At 32.4% G+C, this 23,863-nt stretch overlaps 1 protein-coding gene across 1 annotated transcript in view; it reads right to left on the bottom strand.

The window, feature by feature from the left end:
• Positions 1-918: 918 nt before the first annotated feature.
• The window catches only part of LOC134721285 (polynucleotide 5'-hydroxyl-kinase NOL9-like), a 65,543-nt gene continuing 42,598 nt past the window's right edge, over positions 919-23,863 (bottom strand). The window contains exons 6-13 of the mRNA XM_063584169.1: positions 22,447-22,480; positions 21,416-21,552; positions 13,029-13,177; positions 7,784-7,863; positions 6,849-7,071; positions 2,949-3,018; positions 2,041-2,174; positions 919-1,162 (exon numbers count right to left, since the gene is read on the bottom strand). Coding sequence (XP_063440239.1) covers positions 1,046-1,162; positions 2,041-2,174; positions 2,949-3,018; positions 6,849-7,071; positions 7,784-7,863; positions 13,029-13,177; positions 21,416-21,552; positions 22,447-22,480 — 944 coding nt within the window. The 3' untranslated portion in view covers positions 919-1,045. The remainder of the gene's footprint in view (positions 1,163-2,040; positions 2,175-2,948; positions 3,019-6,848; positions 7,072-7,783; positions 7,864-13,028; positions 13,178-21,415; positions 21,553-22,446; positions 22,481-23,863) is intronic.

Below are 23,863 nucleotides of genomic sequence, written 5' to 3'. Positions count from 1 at the left end.
TTTAGTAAACTTTGTTGTATCATGGAGAAGAACATACTTGTGAAAATTATTGATCTATCATCTTTAATTATTATTAAGAAACCCACAAATATTTCTAAAACTAGATGTGTAAAAAAGACACCAATGGCCCCGTTCCAAAAATTTGAAAAATCTGCAATTTCAACAACACATGCAGACACAAACAAGATGGTAGTCTCACATTACTAAATCTGCTCAAAATCTTAAGGCCTTCAAAAAACCCATATAACTGAGATTTTCAACAATTTCTCAAAGCCTGTAATTTCAACAAAAATTAGTAAAGCAGAACGAATCTCAAACTTGATCTGTAACTCATCATGGTTATTTCACATACCAAAAATCAGTTCAATATCTGAAAGCCTTTAGAAAAAAGTCTGTATAACTGCGATTTCAACAATTTATCAAAGTCCAAAGCCCGATATTTCAACAAATATAAGTGAAGCGGAACAAAACTCAAACTTGATCTGCAACTCATCATGGTTAACTCACATACCAAAAATCAGTCCAATGTCTAAAGCCATTTTGAAAAAAAAAATGTATAATGGTTTGTTGCGTAATAACGGAATTACAGAATTTGGGAATTACAAAATTATGGAATTTAGGAATTACGGAATTAGGGACAAGGGTAAAACTAAATGTCCCAAACAACTTTGTTGTGGGGCCATAAAAATAGATTTGAAACCAGAAAACCAAATCTAAAATGACAGACAGACAAAACACATAAAATTCAGATAAACCACAATCACATGTGTGTTGGGATTTAAGAGAGGGGCAATCAAGGCCTTTCATCTGCTAATAAAACTATATCCCAACTTATACATCTTCTTTTCCTAGTTTTTGAAATCTCAGTTGTGTTGCATGAGATCTTTTTCCAATGAAATAAATGTTTTGAAAAGGCTGCAAGAGTGACTACTACATTCTATATGTTCACCCCTACTGTTTACACACATTTTTAAATGGACAGCTTCATTGATCTTTAACTTGACATTGTAAATGAATAATTAATCCAACAGTGCTGTATATGAATTTATTTTTCCTGATTTTCAGGAGTCTGTTTCCTCGGTTTAAGGTTTCTTTGTCTCAGTATCTGTGAACCAGTCGTCAGTATAGGATTTGTCACATAGGGAATTGGCCCATCACACTTCTGAAAATACAAGATCTAGTTTTAAAGCTAACTAATTAAACATTAAACATCTATATGTATCATATCACCATACATTTCTTCAAATTTTGTATTATAATCACTCTTCTTGAATATATTTTCAAAATAAAGAGCAGCTACTACTTTGCTTTGGATTATTCAAAGAGCATGCAAGTTTTATGGGTTTTGAATAAATATGCCATATTCTTTATTTTTCATTAAAAATTGATATGCCATCTAAATTGAAGTTTGGATATATATTGGACTTTCATAGTAATTTTTCATATTATGTACTAATTTTTCAAGAGACTTTTTATTTCATGAGCAAATATAATATGGTAGAATAAGGTTAGAAAAAGGTAGAATTAATATTTTAAAAATTAATTTCCATATATGAGTGGGCAGTTTTTATTCAGGTTAACAGTAAAAACCTCCATCTTCACTTTTAATGGAACTTTGTTACAGATCAAATAGATATAAAAAGATGTGGTATGTTTTCCAATGAAAGAACTATCCATCCAAGTCACAATTAGTAAAAGTAAACTATTATAGGTCAAAGTATGTTCTTTAACCAGAGCCTTGGCTCACACTGAACAGCAAGCTATAAAGGGATCCCAAAAAGACTAGCGTAAAATAATTCAAACAAGAAAACAACAGTCTATTCTATATAAAAACATAAAACACTTATGAACCACATCAACAAACGACAATCACTTACTAACTCAGGACAGGGGCAAACAAATGCAGAGGGTTCAAACATCTTAATAGGTTCCAACCTTCACCTTTATCTGAAAAGCCCTGTTGATGACAGTTTTAAAGCCTTAACTTGTTGACCACTGATTTACTAAGTCTAAGACCATCATATTTTGCAATAAAATTACCTGCTTGAACAAGACTTGACTAGGTAAGTTCACATTTCCTCTAATTACTCCATTCACCTTCTGCAAATCTTGTTGGTTTAGAGGTGTGATGATATATAGCTCTTTCTTAACAGAGTCAATCCCTCTAACAATGCCTTTGGAATAAAACAGAAAAAAATGAGGAGAATGTCTAGTAAGTGATACTCTAATTAAAATGGTACATATACTATTACTACAATGTTGTGATAGTTTCATCTAAATATTTTTACCGATTTATGATATGCTGCGAATAAAGAAAACGAAGATTAAGTTTTTATGCAGATATAAGTAAAAATAAAATATACAGTGCACATGTCATAATACAGCATCTGAGAAAGATTCATTAAATTGTATTTATCTATTCAAGAAGATCATTTGAACATATGGTCCAAGGACACAGTTATCGTCCTTTGGTTTTCGTTGTCTACGAATATAGTCCCTAGTGTAAACAGTGTATAACTTGCATGTTTTATTTAATTCACTTTCCCAATTTATTTCTTGATATTAAATGCATGAAATATTAAGTAGGGGGATGTAATTACATGTTAAAAAAAATGGGTGCTGAATCTTTATGTTAAGTAGTGATTTGGTCAAATTCAAAAAGGTCAAATTTTATCACGTCTGAAGCTGTCAAACTGAATTTTACACCCCCTCAACACAGAATTGTCAATATTTTGAGTTAGAGCTGGTAGAAGTTTCTATAATTTTGATATTATTTGTCTCACTGGTAGTACACTACACTGTAAAAATCTTTTTAAGAAAGAGCAGGTGCGATTTTTTTAATTTGAATTTATTTTCTAAAAGAAATGCCCAACGAAATAACTATGTTCTCGGGCCATATGACAGATATGAAAATAAGTATTTAGAAGCAAAACAGAAAGTGAACATACCAAATCCAAGACACTGACAAACAGGTGTATTTTTAAAGAAAAATGGTGTGTCTTCATTTTCCCTCTCACCCTGAAATGTTTCAATACAACATTTATTAACATTTATTAATACATCAGAAACTATTAATTGTTGAATAAATCAATTTTGTACTTTCATACATTTTGGGGTTAGTGTTCTGCTAATTTGTATGTAACTTAGTAATCGGCTGCTGGTATATATGTATATATATGAATATATTGTAATAATATGTGTAAATTTCTTGAAATACAATTGTACAACATTTTAATGCATTATGTTTTATTCTATATAATCATCTTAACTTCTTTTGAGTGACTTTAGTAATGGATTAAATTTTATTTCCTTATATCCTTTATTGCTTGAATGTATTCTTGAACAAAAATTTTATAAACATTTACATTTCTCAATTTCTGATTAGATACATGATATGATTGGTATATAGAAAAACCTAAAAATGTTAGAAAATAATTCAGACCAAAATATTTTTTGTCAAAAGTATTATATCCGAAGACTCATTGCTTTAACGGTACTCTTAAACTCGTAAAAACGTTTACAATTTCTTTCTAAAAATGGACAAGAAATAAAATAGTGGTTATAATCTTCTTCTGCATTACATATATTACATAAACCATCATTCATCTTTTTCCATTTAAACAATAAGTGGTTTGTTGATTTGTATTGTAAAAGTTTCCATCTATATATTTTTAACTTATTCTCTTCTAAATTATAAAACATGAAAACATATAGTAGGTTAATACTAAGGTTCTCATTAATTTGTAAAATCAATATTAATTTGCTAACACCAATTGAGGGTTCAGTTTTATTTTTGATGTCTTAATGTGATTACCTTTCCAGATCTGTTTCTGTCTAAGAATATTTACAATACTTTTACAGCTAATTTCATAAAGCATGTAGAGCAAGACTTAGCTTGCTTGCTTTGTTTTTATATTGTACAATCATTAGAATAACACCCTATTAAATTCAAAGGTTAAACTATGCATATATGTATTGTTTAAAGATGTCAATCTTATGTACAAAGCTTGTAAACACAATTACACAAACAAAGCAAGCAAGCCAACCAAAGTTTTGCTTTACATGCATTAGAAAATTAGCTGTAATAAAACTTTCAGATTTTAACATCGGAAGACAGTCTATTGAGATGGGTTTTTTTCAAATATTAATTTCTGCAATCCAATTATTCTTGCAGTCTAATTTTTGCAGAATAAAATGTTGAGATACATTAACAATTTAACAGTGTCATCTTTAATATCATTGACAACTATCAAGTTACTCTTAATCCAATTCTGATTTTTTTGGCTGTATATTCTATCATTGTAATATTATACAGCAGAATTACAGATTTAATTTTTATTGCAAAAGAAACAAAAACATCAATGAATTGGGTCATAATAATTTTAAGATGTTTATAACTTTTATGTACTTTTTCTACATCAAATACATGTTGTACTTCAATAACTTGGAATCATTTCTTACAGTCATTTTACTTTCCACCCTATGTTGTCACTATGTTGTGTAATACGAGCGTTTTAAATATTTAAAATTTAACTGTTGAGAGTGGATAAATATTGTATTACACGAGATTTGGTGGTGGAATCTGTTTCTCTTATGATTTTTCTAATATCATGCAGGCAAACTTATTCCTTCTTTTCGAAAGATCTGCAAAAAGATGTGTTCTTTCTATGTGACGTCATCAGGCATAGTCGCCTGTTTTCATGCCGTCACAATAGGAAATTTAGAGGAAAGCAAGAAAATTTGACGTCATAATCGAAATTTTAACCAATGAAGTACTGAGATCAAACCAACCACACGTTGATTAAATTTTTTTATACAATGGGTGCAGAAAGGGATACATTGACGAAGAATTCAGTAAGATAAGCTTTACACAGCGCCACCAGTAAATAAATGTTTGTACTTACTTCAGTAAGATCTGCACTACACAACACTACCAGTAAATAAATGTGTGTACTTACTTCAGTAAGATCTGCACTACACAGTGCCACCAGTAAATAAATGTTTGTACTTACTTCAGTAAGATCTGCACTACACAGTGCCACCAGTAAATAAATGTGTGTACTTACTTCAGTAAGATCTGCATTACACAGCGCCACCAGTAAATAAATGTGTGTACTTACTTCAGTAAGATCTGCACTACACAGTGCCACCAGTAAATAAATGTGTGTACTTACTTCAGTAAGATCAGCATCACACAGCGCCACCAGTAAATAAATGTGTGTACTTACTTCAGTAAGATCTGCATTACACAGCGCCACCAGTAAATAAATGTGTGTACTTACTTCAGTAAGATCAGCATTACACAGCACCACCAGTAAATAAATGTGTGTACTTACTTCAGTAAGATCAGCATCACACAGCGCCCCCAGTAAATAAATGTGTGTACTTACTTCAGTAAGATCAGCATTACACAGTGCCACCAGTAAATAAATGTGTGTACTTACTTCAGTAAATTCAGCATTACACAGTGCCACCAGTAAATAAATGTGTGTACTTACTTCAGTAAGATCAGCATCACACAGCACCCCCAGTAAATAAATGTTTGTACTTACTTCAGTAAGATCAGCATTACACAGCGCCCCCAGTAAATAAATGTGTGTACTTACTTCAGTAAGATCAGCATCACACAGCGCCCCCAGTAAATAAATGTTTGTACTTACTTCAGTAAGATCAGCATCACACAGCGCCCCTTGTAAATAAATGTTTGTACTTACTTCAGTAAGATCAGCATTACACAGCGCCCCCAGTAAATAAATGTGTGTACTTACTTCAGTAAGATCTGCATTACACAGCGCCACCAGTAAATAAATGTGTGTACTTACTTAAGTAAGATCAGCATTACACAGCGCCACCAGTAAATAAATGTATGTACTTACTTCAGTGAGATCAGCATTACACAGCGCCCCCAGTAAATAAATGTGTGTACTTACTTCAGTAAGATCTGCATTACACAGCGCCACCAGTAAATAAATGTGTGTACTTACTTCAGTAAGATCAGCATCACACAGCGCCACCAGTAAATAAATGTTTGTACTTACTTCAGTAAGATCAGCACTACACAGCGCCACCAGTAAATAAATGTGTGTACTTACTTCAGTAAGATCTGCATTACACAGCGCCACCAGTAAATAAATGTTTGAACTTACTTCAGTAAGATCTGCACTACACAGCGCCACCAGTAAATAAATGTGTGTACTTACTTCAGTAAGATCTGCATTACACAGCGCCACCAGTAAATAAATGTGTGTACTTACTTCAGTAAGATCTGCATTACACAGCGCCACCAGTAAATAAATGTTTGTACTTACTTCAGTAAGATCAGCATTACACAGTGCCCCCAGTAAATAAATGTGTGTACTTACTTCAGTAAGATCTGCACTACACAGCGCCACCAGTAAATAAATGTTTGTACTTACTTCAGTAAGATCTGCACTACACAGCGCCCCCAGTAAATAAATGTGTGTACTGACTTCAGTAAGATCTGCACTACACAGTGCCCCCAGTAAATAAATGTGTGTACTTACTTCAGTAAGATCTGCACTACACAGCGCCACCAGTAAATAAATGTGTGTACTTACTTCAGTAAGATCTGCACTACACAGCGCCACCAGTAAATAAATGTGTGTACTGACTTCAGTAAGATCTGCACTACACAGTGCCCCCAGTAAATAAATGTGTGTACTTACTTCAGTAAGATCTGCATTACACAGCACCACCAGTAAATAAATGTGTGTACTTACTTCAGTAAGATCTGCATTACACAGCTCCACCAGTAAATAAATTTATGTACTTACTTCAGTAAGATCAGCATTACACAGGGCCACCAGTAAATAAATGTGTGTACTTACTTCAGTAAGATCAGCATTACACAGTGCCACCAGACAGCCATTAATAGCATACAGTATTTCTGAATTATCTACTTCTGTATGGGCTACATGTATAGCAACAGACTTCCATGGTACTGTGTATGGAGTTGTCGAGGTCAAGGACAAACCAGGTTCAAGGTTATTACACAAGTAACTATACAAGTTCAAATCTCTGTGATCAAATGGTTTATATCGGCTTATCTGACTGAAACATTAAAAATATTAAAAACTATTTTATAAAGTGTTGTTTGGAATCTGTAGATGAAAAGTAATTAATACTCTCAATGAACAATAAGTTGTCACATGTTTGGTGTCTTATAAAAACATATATCTGACAGTTTCAAACAGACAAATCTATTTTACAGAGAATTTTAAATCTGAAGTTTCTAACTAAGGCACTTGGTCCTGAGGCATATTATTACCTATGTTACCCAACTTTCCTACTTCTTTTCTGCTAATATAACAAAATTGAATGTTGTAATTGTTCACTTGTTTGCAAATTTTGCAAATATTATAGAAAATATGGGGTTTTTTTGGCAAAATTTTGTTAATATTTTTTATGCCAATACTGTAAAATGTGTCAACAAACACTGATCTGTTATTGTTTTGTTTTTTTTGCCTTTGTCAAAAAGTTGAAGAGACAAGATAAATATTGGTATCACAAATTTTATTTCATCAAATTTACTCAGCAGTATAAGTCTTAGAGGTACCTTCTTTCATTTTCCAACCTATCAATTTAACATGACTTTATCAAGAAAATTAACTAGAAGATACAAGAAAATTAACTAGAAGATACAAGAAAATTATTATAATGACTTTTAAAAAAAAAATATTTTTCACTTTCTTTTGTGAATGTAATGATCTTTCTTATACATAACCTCTATATTGTATATCTTATTTGTACTTGAGTTTCTTACCTCTCAATAGGGTTTACAGCTGAATCTATAGTCAACAATTCATACTTGGGTAAATCATCCATATATTTTAACTTTTCATCCTGTCAACAATAACATGTAACTCACTTTAAAATACTGTAAATTCAGAAATTATTGCTAGGTTTTTATTATTACGAAAAATGCGACAGAACTATAATCGCAATAATTTAAACTCGCATTTTAAAATATTTTATATGAATTAAACAGGATTTTTCTCAAAATCGTAAAAATTAGAATCGCATTTAGGTCTAAAATGACAAAATCGCAATAATAAATGCATGCAATAATTTCTGAATTTACAGTACTATAATAGTGGTTATGCTGATTTACTAAAATTATTAGTTTTCAATGGTACAAGTTATATTTTATTTAAAAGCTGCACTTTTTATGAAATTATTATAAAATAGAGAGATGATATGTTTGCCAATTGGACAACTCTCCACCAAAGGCCAAAGGGCAAGGGTGTAAGTAATTTAAAAGATCAACTTATGACCTTTAAAAATGAGGACTACCCATACCATGCATGAGAAATGTAAGCACAAAGCTGCTATATGGACAGACTGAGATACAGAATAATAATTTATATTTTTTCCAATTGTGAGTATGTTTTTGTGTCATGATTTAATACGCTATATCCCTTTTTTTCATTACAAACTGAACCAGATGCTCCGCAGGGCGTAGCTTTATACGACAGCAGAGGTTGAACCCTGAACAGTTGGGACAAGTATGGACACAACATTCAAGCTGGATTCTGCTCTAAATTTGGATTGTGATTAAATAGTTGACACAGCATAGGTTTCTGACACAGAATGAATGTGTTCTAGTGAACTTAAAATTTTTGTTTTCTCTTAGAGCAATTCACTATGCTGTTGAATATTTAAATCCTCTCAAAAAAATGTTTGAAGAAATTTTCTTTTTATTTAAGAAATTTCAAATGAGAAAAATTGAACCCAATTTTTTTTAATCACATCCCCCTTTCCCTTATTCCAAAACTAATCTCAATTAAAATTTCTAATGGAGTTTGCAACAATAACTACTCGTTTAAATACATCATAAAATATTAAGATGTAAAAAAACTGCTTGTTATCACTGAATGGTAAAGATTATTTTAATTTATCAGTTGGTAGTAAAAAGTAAATATACATTGTATATTGTATTTAACAAAGATTTAAGTTTATTCTGGACAAAGAAAGATAACTCCAATTAAAAAAAAAATCTTGCTATTGCACAATATTGTGCAATTAGATATTTCTTGCTTACTATCCTGGACAAAGAAAAATAACTCTAATTAAAAAAAAATTTGCTATTTCACAATATTGTACAATTAGATATTTCTTGCCATTGCGCAATACTGTGCAATTGAAAAGACTTGCTATTGCACAATACTTAATATAATAATTTTAGATCCTGATTTTGACCAACTTGAAAACTGGGCCCATAATAAAAAAATCTAAGTATATGTTTGGATTCCGCATATCAAAGAACCCCAAATTTCAATTTTTGTTAAAATCAAACTAAGTTTAATTTTGGACCCTTTGGACTTTAATGTAGACCAATTTGAAAACAGGACCAAAAATGAAGAATCTATATACACAGTTAGATTTGGCATATCAAAGAACCCCATTTATTCAATTTTTGATGAAATCAAACAAAGTTTAATTTTGGACCCCGATTTGGACCAACTTGAAAACTGGGCCAATAATCAAGAATCTAAGTACATTTTTAGATTCAGCATATCAAAGAACCCAACCGATTCATTTTTTGTCAAAATCAAACTAAGTTTAATTTTGGACCCTTTGGACCTTAATGTAAACCAATTGGAAAACGGGACCAAAAGTTGAGAATCTACATACACAGTTAGATTCAGCATATCAAAGAACCCCAAATATTCAATTTTGAAGAAATCAAACAAAGTTTAATTTTGGACCCTTTGGGCCCCTTATTCCTAAACTGTTGGGACCAAAACTCCCAAAATCAATACCAACCTTCCTTTTATGGTCATAAACCTTGTGTTTAAATTTCATAGATTTCTATTTACTTATACTAACGTTATGGTGCGAAAACCCCAAAAAATGCTTATTTGGGTCCCTTTTTGGCCCCTTATCCCTAAACTGTGGGAACCTAAACTCCCAAAATCAATACCAACCTTTCTTTTGTGGTCATAAACCTTGTGTCAAAATTTCATAGATTTCTATTAACTTAAACTAAAGTTATAGTGCGAAAACCAAGAAAATGCTTATTTGGGCCCTTTTTCTCCCCTTCTTCCAAAAATGTTGGGACCAAAACTCCCAAAATCAATACCAACCTTCCTTTTGTGGTCATAAACCTTGTGTTAAAATTTAATAGAAATCTATTCACTTTTACTAAAGTTAGAGTGCGAAAACTAAAAGTATTCGGACGACGACGATGACGACGACGACGACGATGCCAACGTGATAGCAATATACGACGAAATTTTTTTCAAATTTTGCGGTCGTATAAAAATTATTAAAGAACATTTGTGAGCATGCTCACATACCTCATGCCAAATATACTCATTTTGCAAACAAATATTCAGCAGTTTCCCAAATTCAAAGAATCATAACTTCTACTAAAAAGTTAATCTAAAAAAAACCATGTGGATATACACATCTACATATTATATGATTGACATTGAGAAAACTCTCCACAAGAGACCAAATGACACAAAACTTATCAACTAAAGATTGCTGTATTGTCTTCAAGCATGAGTATAACCCATACCACATACATTGGCGGATCCAGAGGGGGTTCCAGGGGTTGGAAGCACCCCTGTTGTTAGGACGATCAATGCATTTGAATGGGAGCATATAGTTGAACCCCCCCCCCCCCCCCCTTTACTCTGGGTTGGGAACCCCCTCCCTTTTTAAAATGGCTTGATCCGCTCCTGACAGTCAGCTATAAAAAGCCCCAAATGACAACTGTTAAAAAAAATAAACAAGAGAAATAATAGCCTAGTCAGACAAATACACAACCACTTGCATAATGTGGTTCATTCTGTAAGAAAGAACAATGAAATTAGCCACAATCTTTTAGATTGTGTATGTCAAATTATCTGGGTAAGGTCATAAAAATTAAAACATGTGTTTCTGCTAACCTTATCTACCCTAATTTTAAGGAAGTTTGCTGCTCAGTTTCAAAAAAAATAACTTTCCATAAAACTAGTGGAATATTGATAGGGTATTAATTGAGGAATCAAAAAATCATGGCTTTATCTTTGACCAGTTAAAGTTCTCAAAATCTATCAAAAAATAAAGACTTTTACAAATGGCTTATACATATAAAAGATTTATAAAAAGAAAATTGGGGGTTCATGGGCAAATTTTTTTAGGCATTCAAATGGATAAAACCAGAGGATTTCGAAAATCTGACAAAAATTCCAAAACATGGCAAGCAAATATCCTTAAGTGCCTACCCTAACACTTTCATGCCATTTTGGAAACAAGAACTGTTAAAGTCAGACTGTTTCCCTGGTATTAACCAGCTAAAAAATGTTTGTAAAATAAAATGAAAAATTATATTGCCTACCTATCTACCCTATTTTTTCAGCACCTTAGTTGAAAGCGTATTTCAATGACTTTGTATTCTAGAAATTGTCAAAGTTGTATATAATTACAGTGTATGACAAATGTGTTTTTATAACTAGTGTATGTCAAATGAGTTTTCAAAACTACAGTGTATGACAAATGTGTTTTTACAACTACAGAGTATGACAAATGTGTTTTTATAACTAGTGTATGTCAAATGAGTTTTCAAAACTACAGTGTATGACAAATGTGTTTTTATAATTACAGTGTATGACAAATGTGTTTTTATAACTACAATGTATGACAAATGTGTTTTTATAACTACAGTGTATGACAAATGTGTTTTCAAAACTACAGTGTATGACAAATGTGTTTTTATAATTACAGTGTATGACAAATGTGTTTTTATGACTACAATGTATGACAAATGTGTTTTTATAACTAGTGTATGACAAATGTGTTTTTATAACTAGTGTATGTCAAATGAGTTTTCAAAACTACAGTGTATGACAAATGTGTTTTTATAATTACAGTGAGTGAAAATGTGTTGTTTTAATTACAGTGTGTGAAAAATCTGTTTCTGTAATTACAGTGTGCAAAAAATATAATTTGTGATTTTATAACTATACTTTAATTTCAGAAATTATTGAGATGGTTTTATTACTGCGATGTTTTTATTATTGCGAAAAATGCAACAGGGTTATAATCGCAATAATTTAAACTCACATTTTGAAATTTTAATATGAATAAAAAAAATATTTTCTCAATATGTTTCTTTGTCTGATTATTTTCCCTATATTGTTGTTAATGTTGTCTCTAAATCCTATTGTTAAGTTAAAATAAAAACATATTCGCATGTTCTTTATGAACTTTATACATTTAAGGATGTACTCTTCTGACTTTTCAGTCTTGTTCAGTCCCGTTGAAATCTCGTTTTTGAATTATTTTCAAAACATGTGGTAGAAGTGGAAAATATCAATGAATTTTTAAAATATTATAATCAAACATAAATCTGTGGAAAAATTGTGTTTGTACAATGAATGGTTTTTGAGTGATTCAGTTTTCAAATTTTATGACCTATCAAGTCAGTATTTTTAGCCAAAATTTGAGAAAATGGGTGAGGGATACAAAAATCATTTTTCAAGAATCATGTACATCCCATATCATTTTGGTCTTTCTAATTTCTTAGATATGTATCTTTTCAATCAGTTATAGAAAAAAAAAGTTGAAATAATATGCATTTTATTCCTAAAACTGAGAAAAATCACAAAAATACAAAATTGACAGCATGGTAAATTTTACACAAAAAAGCGTCAAAATATGATAAAACTTTCTTATATCAACACCTACCTATAGTTTTTGTAAGTAAAAATTGTTCAGATTGGTCCATTTTATCTTTATAGAAAGTATGAAAAAAAGTTTAATTGTGCAACTGTGATTTTTTTTCACGATAATAGCCCCAAAATAGGTAAAAATCAATGAAAAATGGGAAAATCATCAAAATTGGGCATTTTCAAAGGACCGTAGCAAAAAAAAAAGTGCACCACCATAGGATTTTCTCTTCACCAATTATTTTGTTACAGTCTTATAAACCCAAAAATCAGGTTAAGAAAAAAGTTTAATTCTAGAAATGTTTGGCTCCTCAGAGGTGTACATCCTTAAGACAAATATGATATGTTTACCCATATTTTCCCTCTCCAGCCTGGCTCTCTTTGCACAAAGTTTGGTAACATCCTAGGAAAATTGACAACTGCTTTTTGAGTGTTGATCTGTACCAGTAATGAGGGACAAACTAATCTGACAATATCTACTGTTAGGGCTAATCCAACACCTGAAAAAATCAAGAGGTAAAATTTGACAATATCTCAGGGTTAGAACTTAAGACTTTGGCAATGGTAGCCCACAGCTTAAATTTTAAATTTTGTAGGCCACAGCTTAAATTGTGTAGGCCACATATATAGTCCTATATAAGAAAATCAGAAATTTAAATAGCCCACACCAAATTTTAGGGGCTGTTGTCCTGCTAATTTCATACCCTGTTATCTTCTGTCAAGGCTAATCCTACACCTGTAATAAAACAAGAGGCGAAATATAACAATATCCAGTGTCAGGGCTAATCCTACACCTGTAATAAAACAAGAGGTAAAATATAACAATATCCAGTGTCAGGGCTAATCCTACACCTGTAAAAAAACAAGAGTTAAAATATAACGATATCCAGTGTCAGGGCTAATCCTACACCTGTAAAAAAAACAAGAGGTAAAGTATAACAATATCCAGTGTCAGGGCTAATCCTACACCTGTAATAAAACAAGAGGTAAAATATAACAATATCCAGTGTCAGGGCTAATCCTACACCTGTAATTAAACAAGAGGTAAAATATATAACAATATCCAGTGTCAGGGCTAATCCTACACCTGTAATAAAACAAGAGGTAAAATCTGACAATATCTACTGTTAAGCTCATCCTACTATGAAAAACTAGAGGCTCCAAAGAGCCTGTGTCCCTCACCTTGGTCTATGTGAATATTAAACAAAGTTGACTGAAGGCTTTATGACAAAATAGTGTTTTGGTGATGGGGATGTGTTTGTAGATCTTACTTTTCTAAACATTCTTGCTGCTTACAATTATCGCTATCCATAATGAACTTGGCCCAATAGCTTCAGTGGAAATGTAAGTGAAAATTTACAAATTTTACGAAAATTGTTAAAAATTGACTAAAAAGAGCTATATATAACTCCATAGGGGGTCAATTGACCATTTTGGTCTTGTTGACTAATATGTAGATCTTACTTTGCTGAACATTTTTGCTGTTTACAGTTTATCTAGATCTCTATCTATAATAATATTCAAGATAATAACCCAAAACAGCAAAATTTCCTTGAAATTATCAATTATGGGGCAGCAACCTAACAACAGGTTGTCCGATTCATCTGAAAATTTCAGGGCTGATAGATCTTGAACTGATAAACAATTAAACCCTGTCAGATTTGCTTTTTGGTTTTTGAGTTATAAGCCAAAAACTGCATTTTACCCCTATGTTTTATTTTTAGCTGTGGCGGCCATCTTGGTTGGTATGCCGGGTCACCAGACACATTTTTTAACTAGATACCCCAATGATGATTGTAGCTAAGTTTGGTTAAATTTAGCCCAGTAGTTTTAGAGGAGAAGATTTTTCTAAAAGATTACAAAGATTTACAAAAATTGTTAAAAATTGACTATAAAGGGCAATAACTCCTTAGGGGGTCAATTGACTATTTTGGTCACATTGACTTATTTGTAGATCTTACTTTGCTGAACATTTTTGCTCTTTACAGTTTATCTCTATCTATAATAAAATTCAAGATAATAACCAAAACAGCAAAATTTCAATTCAGAGGCAGCAACCTAACAATGGGGTGTCTGATTCATCTGAAAATTTTCAGGCAGATAGATCTTGGCCTGATAAACACTTTTACCCCATGTCAGATTTGCTCTAAATGCTTTGGTTTTTGAGTTATAAGCCAAAAACTGCATTTTACCCCTATGTTCTATTTTTAGCCGTGGCGGCCATCTTTGTGGTATGCTGAGTCACGGGACACAATTTTTAAACTAGATACCCCAAGGATGATTGTGGCTAACTTTGGTTAGATTTAGCTTAGTAGTTTTAGAGGAGAAGATTTTTCTAAAAGTTTACAGACGCTGGATGACGGACGCCGGACGCCAAGTGATGAGAATAAAATAAACCTTGTCAAGCCAGACCTTATAATCATCTATACTACTAAAATTAAAGAATTCAAATTTTAAAATATAACTAATGTAGGATATAATAATTCTTCACTTTAAGAAGCCTTTTTTGATTGGCTAATATCAGGGTGATCATTTACTCTCTCTGGTTGACAATGTTTTCTCAGGGTAAAAATTTGCTCTATCACCCTCTCAGCTATGTGTTATTTAAACAATGATGTGGATTACAAATTACTCTGTTCTGGACCCATTGTGTTTTCCATATAATTAATATTATCGGTAATTCATATATATTCCCTTTGATCTTACTGTTTAATATTTTCGAGTATCAATGTACTGGCTGTGTCACTGAAAATATAAGGCAATACATTGTGTGACTTCATAATTACCAATAAACAGAATAATAGGTAGTTTCCTTTTTGATACTGACTATATCATGTGGAATATCTTAACTCGCCCTAACAGGCTCGTCTAGATATTTCACATTGTCACGGAATAGAAGTTCCTTCATAACATAAGTTCCAAAAGGAAAGAATATTCTGGAATATTATTTCGACAGGAATAAATATTACAATAGATGTTCCTAACGGAATAAATGGTATAGAATATTTGTTCCAACAGGTATAGGTATTATGACAATTTTTATAATAAAGTTTCCATTGGAACTTCTGTTAGGTGGAACAAATATACGTTGACAACTGGATATAGTCAGTGTAAAATCATGATATAGTCAGTATCAAAAACATGATATAGTCAGTATCAAAAATGAAACTTGATATATAGGAAAAATGAAACTACCTATTATTCTGTTTTTACCATTAATAATTTCAGGGTCCAATCTGATACTGATACCAATAGTACCTGTAACCTACTCTGTATGTTCAGCCTGTAGGGCACCTCACCAAATGGTGTATTTGCTATTTGCTATTTACACGGTTCATTTTCATCACTGAACTTTGTCATTATACAAGGATTAACACTATTAAATTCCTTCATTGAGTAAAATCTATGGTTGTATAATATCAAAGAGCATGATTGCTATGAGGGATATGATTGCTAATGTTTTCATTGATATTAGTATTATTCTTAAAAATACTTCAAACATGTAAAATGAACCTGTGTTCTCTTTTTAATTTACGTAATCTGAATATTTTTCAACTTTTAAAAAAATTGCCAATCCTCTAATGTTATTATTAGGTCTTTCCACTTTTCTGTGGAAAGACCTATTGTTTTTCTTCTGATTATTTTTTTTTTTTTTTTTTTTTTCTTCCGCCTAATTTTCTTCTTGCGATAAACATTTGTTTCGCAATATGTCGCTTAGATATTTGGTATATGATATCGAACAGTTTATGCGCTTTTGAAATTTACCCTGCGTAAACGAATACTTTTCTTTGTAGGAGTTATCTCCCCAAACACTGTTTTCCTTGTTAGCGCATCTCCTTCGCAACCGTAAAATATTATGACAAATTTATTTTACAAAATTGCTCGTTATATCCTTCGCATGATTTGTCCTATTTTGACCGAAGTGATATGAACGCTCCATATGAGAGTTATTTCCCCTTATGCATTTGATATAAGTGATATGCATTTCTATCTTGAAAACCATAAGTGCTAGAGACCAAAGATCTTTTGATTTGAGGTCCTTGGTCCAAAAAAAAAAAATTAGGTCAAGGTCAAAGGTCAAGGTCATATTCTAATTTTTGAATTTGGCTTATTTCCACTAATTTCCAGAAACCGTATAAGATATCGACATATTATTTTTTCTAAATTGTTATTTGCGACATGTCGTAACACATAAATTTTGATTGCAAGAGTACGTTAAACGTAAAAGTGAGTTTTCTCCCCTCTTGTATTTAAAAATACGCATTTGGTGATATAACTGATTAACCAAATATTATTAAGACCTATGGTCTTTTGATTTGAGGTCCTTGGTTTATGACCTTGAAATTGATCTCAAGGTCATAGATTAATTTGACGTTCTAGTTTTTGACCTTTGCTTTCAGCTCATATGTATATATGATATAGCCATGAGACTTTTGGCAAAAGGTATCAAACCATTTAACCTTGAAAAAAACAACCGGAAGTGACCTTGTGTAAACCGGAAGTAGCTTTTTTTTTTGTACTTTATTAATAAAAAAGTATATAGAACCAGATCATTTTGGAATCAGTGTCAATTAAATATTCAAATATTATCGGAAGTAACATTTTTCAAACCGGAAGTAACAAATTATCTCCCTTATTTAAAAAAATATTGTATAGAAACCATATATTTCTGGAATCAGCGTACAATAACCTATCAGTTAACGATTGAAATGACATTTTAAACTTAATTTTACAACTTTCATATTAAAATACATTGTTTTCAATGGAAAGACCTTCAATTGTTCTCTGAACAATTGGTTTTTAATTGTGTTTTATTTTTGTTCTTTTAATTCCAAATTTACTTTCCACAGCCGTCACTGAAAGTGACAGAAGATCGCACTTCGTACCTAATCACCTATTTTCTTACGTTAATTCTAGGAGAAACCCCATTTCTAATTCATTAAATATTTAAAATTTCCTTTAGATCAGTGGGCATGACTCCTTCCCATGCACATTCTTCTGTTTAAATTGCCTTCCCTTTTAATATAATTTGACGTCTATTGACAGAACAGGTTATTTTTTCTCGACATATTGATGTATTTTTATTCTAACATTGACGGAAGTATAAGGGTGACAACTCAAAGCGATAATATGGAAGACTACATTTCGACTGAAGGAGATTTATATTACACCTTTTCGTTGATGACTACATTTTTTAAAATTTAAATATTGCACATGATTTAAAATTATGCAACAACAATAACCCTCAGTAGCAGACAGACATAGAAATGATCTCTTCGACTTTCAAATTAATCAATGGAGAAGGGAATCCAGAGCAACCCAGCATTCAGTCTGATACCCCTGTATGCATGCACATACCTAAACAAACCATAGATTTATGATTTGTAGCAAGGCCGTATATTAAATGTTAATTAAAGGACCTAGATGGTTCTTCATTTCTTTATGGAAGATAAATATCAAATATCGGTTTCATAACGGTGACATATAAGAAAAACTCAACTTCAGTTCTTATCTGACAGAACTCTCGCATTTTATCAAAACTGCGGATTTCCTCTGTGATATGTTTCTAAATATATAAAAAAAAAACTGGAAATACTGCTTTTTTCTGATTTTCCGTGTGGAAAAAACATGCATTAAACTAGAGGCTCCAAAGAGCCTGTGTCGCTCACCTTGGTCTATGTGAATATTAAACAAAGGAAGCAGATGGATTCATGACAAAATTGTGTTTTGGTGATGGTGATGTGTTTGTAAATCTTACTTTACTAGTCTTGCTGCTTACATTTATCTCTATCTATAATGAACTTGGCCCAGTAGTTTCAGTGGAAAATGTTAATAGAAATTTACAAATTTTATGAAAATTGTTAAAAATTGACTATAAAGGACAATAACTCCTTAGGGGGTCAATTGACCATTTCGGTCATGTTGACTTATTTGTAAATCTTACTTTGCTGAACATAATTGCTGTTTACAGTTTATCTCTATCTATAATAAAATTTAAGATAATAACCAAAAACAGCAAAATTTCCTTAAAATTACCGATATAGGGGCAGCAACCCAACAATTGGTTGTCAGATTCATCTGAAAATTAAAGGGCAGATAGATCTTGATCTGATTAATAATTTTACCCCTTGTTGGATTTGCTCTAAATGCTTTGGTTTTTGAGTTATAAGCCAAAAACTGCATTTTACCCCTATGTTCTATTTTTAGCTGTGGCGGCCATCTTGATTTGATAGTCGGGTCACCGGACACATTTTTAAAACTAGATACCCCAAAGATGATTATTGCCAAGTCTGGATTAATTTGGCCAAGTAGTTTCAGAGGAGAAGATTTTTGTAAAAGATAACTAAGATTTACGAAAAATGGTTAAAAATTTACTATAAAGGGCAATAACTCCTAAACGGGTCAACTGACCATTTCGGTCATGTTGACTTATTTGTAAATCCTACTTTGCTAAACATTATTGCTGTTTACAGTTTATCTCTATCTATAATAATATTCAAGATAATAACCAAAAACTGCAAAATTTCCACAAAATTACCAATTCAGGGGCAGCAACCCAACAATGGTTTGACCGATTCATCTGAAAATTTCAGGGCAGATAGATCTTGACCTGATAAATATTTTTACCCCATGTCAGATTTCCTCTAAATGCTTTGGTTTTTGAGTTATAAGCCAAAAACTGCATTTTACCCCTATGTTCTATTTTTAGCCGTGGCGGCCATCTTGGTTGGTTGACCGGATCAAGCCACACATTTTTTAAACTAGATACCCCAATGATGATTGTGGCCAAGTTTGGTTCAATTTGGACCAGTAGTTTCAGAGGAGAAGATTTTTGTAAAAGTTAACAACGACGACGGACGACGGATGCCGCCGGACGCCGGACGCAAAGTGATGGGAAAAGCTCACTTGGCCCTTCGGGCCAGGTGAGCTAAACTAGAGGCTCTAAAGAGCCTGTGTCGCTCACCTTGGTCTATGTGAATATTAAACAAAGGAAGCAGATTGAAAATTGACTACAAAGGTCAATAACTCCTAAAGGGGTCAACTGACCATTTTGGTCATGTTGACTTGTTTGTAGATCTTACTTTGCTGAACATTATTACTGTTTACAGTTTACCTATATCTATAATAATATTCAATATAATAACCAAAAACAGCAAAATTTCCTTAAAATTACCAATTCAGGGGCCGCAACCCAAAAACAGGTTGTCCAATTCATCTGAAAATTTCAGGGCAGATAGATCTTGACCTGATTAACAATTTTACTTCATGTCAGATTTTCTCTAAATTATTTGGTTTTTGAGTTATAAGCCAAAAACTGCATTTTATCCCTATGTTCTATTTATAGCCATGGCGGTCATCTTGGTTAGTTGGCGGGGTCACCGGACACAATTTTTAAACTAGATACTCCAATGATGATTGTGGCCAAGTTTCAAATAATTTGGCACAGCAGTTTCAGAGGAGAAGATTTTTCTAAAAGATTACTAAGATTTACGAAAAATGGTTAAAAATTGACTATAAAGGGCAATAACTCCTAAAGTGGTCAACTGATCACTTTGGTCATGTTGACTTATTTGTAGATCTTACTTTGCTGAACATTATTGGTGTTAACAGTTTATCTCTATCTAAAATAATATTCAAGATAATAACCAAAAACAACAAAATTTCCTTAAAATTACCAATTCAGGGGCAGCAACCTAACAACGGAATGTCAGATTCATCTGAAAATTTCAGGGCAGATAGATCTTTACCTGATTAACAGTATTACCTATGTCAGATTTGCCCTAAATGCTTTGGTTTTTGAGTTATAAGCCAAAAACTGCATTTTACCCCTATGTTCTATTTATAGCCATGGCGGCCATCTTGGTTAGTTGGCGGGGTCACTGGACACAATTTTTAAACTAGATACCCCAATGATGATTGTGGCCAAGTTTGGTTAAATTTGGCCTAGTAGTTTCAGAGGAGAAGATTTTTGTAAAAGTTAACGCAGGACGACGACGGACGACGACGACGGACGACGACGACCGACGCCAAGTGATGAGAAAAGCTCACTTGGCCCTTTGGGCCAGGTGAGCTAAAAAAGGAAATATCGAAACATAAAGATTATGAGAAGAAAGTTATAGGAAAGTTGTTCAAATTCAATCCATTTGTTTGTTTTTACCTTTTAAAGCAAGACAATCTTAAGAATATGAGATTTTCCTCAATAATTCGAACAAAACAGTTTACATGAGGGCATGGGCAGAATTGGAAAGGAGGTCAACGGTAAAAGTCTACAGATTGCTTGACATCAATCGTATCCCAAAAATCCAGGATGGATTCAAACAAAAAGGTTTCAAAAGCAGAGAAAACTGTGCACCTTTAGCAAAAGCCAATACAGTAGTTAAAATCCAGGCTGAAAATATGGCTAAGGTACTTTATCTCAGTCATAGACTGGCCATGAAGCAGATGTGTTCTAGTTTAAATGTAAGAAAATACGATTTGTCAAAGAACATCCTGTAATAGGTATTCTGTAAAAGATTCAATAAAATTCACCTTAATTTTTGTTTATTTAGGAAACCCACAAGATCCTGGAATAGCAAGTTAAAAACTTACAATGCAATTTCTTCAATCTTTTAGGAAATAAAATAGCAAAAATTTCAGAAGAATTAAAAAGCCCAAAATATCCAATGAACACATCCAATTACAATATCTGCTATTCTACAGATCAATAAGTACAATACATACAATTAGTTTTCCCTTACCTTTATTCCAGCCACAGGTATTTACTATCAGTGGTCCTTTCTCTTTCAAATCTACATATTTAGAGAAGCATTTCTCTATACAGGTCAGGTATCTAGTTGGATCATCAGCTGGTGTTACTCCTCCAAAAAAACAGGAACTGTCAATAACAAATAAAAATATAGAATAAAAATAATCTTGAAACTAATTCAAAGTTGTCATGTTTCTGAATATACAAGACCTATATATTAAATAGGATAATATTCATTTCTTACATAATGACTTGCAGTTCCATATCAATTTAAAACTATATCAAAGATCACTCACTATACATATCTAGGTATTTATTTATAGAGACCCATATTTTTAGAGCTGAATTCAAACTAAAAATGTTTTTTTCTTTACAATAGGTCATCCTTGCCTATTAAAGTTTAAATTTCAAGCAAATATTATTATTTTTTTCAATTACTCAGCACTGCTTAATGATAAAAACACACAATATGCGTGCACTCAGTGATTTCCACAATTCAGTATTGGACAACACCAACGAAGTAGGATCTAGGAAGCAAAGCGACAAATGCCTCCACTTTTAAAAAAAAAGATTTGTTGAAAATAATAAAAGGAAAATAATAGAAGAAGACAATGATAACTTCAAGACTATCAGGAACCTGTAATTCAGTGGTTGTGGTTTTTTTATGTGTACATATTTGTTTTTTGTTCATTTATTGTACATGAAAAAGGCCTTTAGTTTTCTCGCTTGAATTGATTTACATTGTCATTTCGGGGCCTTTTATATCTGACTATGTGGTATAGGCATGCTCATTGTTGAAGGCCGTAAGGTGACCTATAGTTGTTAACTTCTGTGTCATTTTGTTCTCTTGTGGACAGTTGTCTCATTGGCAATCATACTTCATCTTCTTTTTTATATCAAACAATAGAAAGGTTGTTTTTTTTTGCTTTCACACTAAGAACTTCTTCCTCCTCTCATTGTTAAGGTTACTCCAACACCTGTACATAAATTTGCTCTTACTTCAAATGAATGATTCATACTTACAATACTGCTGGTCTCTGATGGGTAAATGGAGGTCCTGGAAAAAAAGAGTGTTTTTTGGTGTGTTTTTTTGTAATTGATAACTACATCTACACATAGATAAGTATTCTACTTCTTTTTTATTTATTTACAGTGAAGCATACTTTCTTCAACCATATTGTTCATTACTTGTTTTTATTCACCTAAACAGACCTATTGAAAAAAGAAACAGGACAACACTTTTGTTTTAAAATTGAAATAACCTCAGCCTACATGGTGGGTTTCAATGGGGTATAAGAGTGACGCGGGATTGCCAATTATTTGTAAGCGTGACATGTAAAAGTCAAATTATTGTGTCATGGAAAACGGGAAATGAGGTCTAGCGGGACCCGGGAAAATGACAAAAAAATGAGAATTGCTTACTTACATAGTGTAAGCGGGATACAGGAATCTGACAAAACAGTAAGCAGGTTCCGGCATGGGAACCCCCCAATGAGACCCCCTCCATGGCCTTTCAAATGCATTTATTAACCATACAGTAAAATTTAAGATCAAGGTCTTATACTCCCATTAACCTTTTGTAAAAAAGGAAGTTAATATGTCATGGATAATCAAAAGCTATGTTCTCATTCAAAGGGAGTTTAGTTTTAGTTTAAACATATTTATTTATAGTGGATTGGGAAACAAGTTTTGCAACTTATATTAATCCATTTCCACTTTGAGGGTGCGAGTGCTGCCTTGTAGCGGCATTAGCCTACTCTTTTTCGAAATCTACAAGGGTGTCTTTAACATGCAAGAGATATTGCTCTCTCTTAACACAGGTCAGCCATTTATCGTCCCTTTCCGAGGGACTATCATCCTTTCCTCAAAACCATACTCGCAAATGGTGTCAAGGGAGAGCCAAAAATTGAGTTGCTGAAATTTTCATCCCGAACGGGAATCGAACCAGGAACCTTTGTGTTAGTAGTCCGATGCCCTAACCACTACACCACGGCTCTCTTTCAAAGGGAGACAACCATATAACAACCGATCAAAAGCACATAACTAAAAGTTGTTAGGTAAACATTATAGTTTTGTAGTGCATTGAATACCAGTATATCTACATGTAACTTTATGAAATACACAACATAATATCTTACAAATGATCGCATATCCACGTTCATTTGAGTATGGTCTATAATAATGATCTGCTGGTTTATCTTGTTTTATCTGTTCAATATTTCAAACAAAATGTAATTGATACATAGAAACAGGGGAGGAGTTTAACATGTTATTATTATACCTACTACTAACTCAGAAACACAATATAGTTATACACAATCAGTGTGGGGGTGGGGGTTGGGGGGGGGGGGGGGGGGTTGTTAAAGTATCATATATTCATCTTATATAGATCTTGTTTGGAAGAACAATGTAGTCAACACAAGAGTGTGTGTGGAACGGG

This window comes from Mytilus trossulus, chromosome 1 (genome assembly GCF_036588685.1).
Source record: "Mytilus trossulus isolate FHL-02 chromosome 1, PNRI_Mtr1.1.1.hap1, whole genome shotgun sequence".
In the NCBI taxonomy this organism is placed as follows: domain Eukaryota; kingdom Metazoa; phylum Mollusca; class Bivalvia; order Mytilida; family Mytilidae; genus Mytilus; species Mytilus trossulus.
The sequence above is the reverse complement of the archived record's forward strand: the minus strand, read 5'-3'. Positions and strand labels throughout refer to the sequence as shown.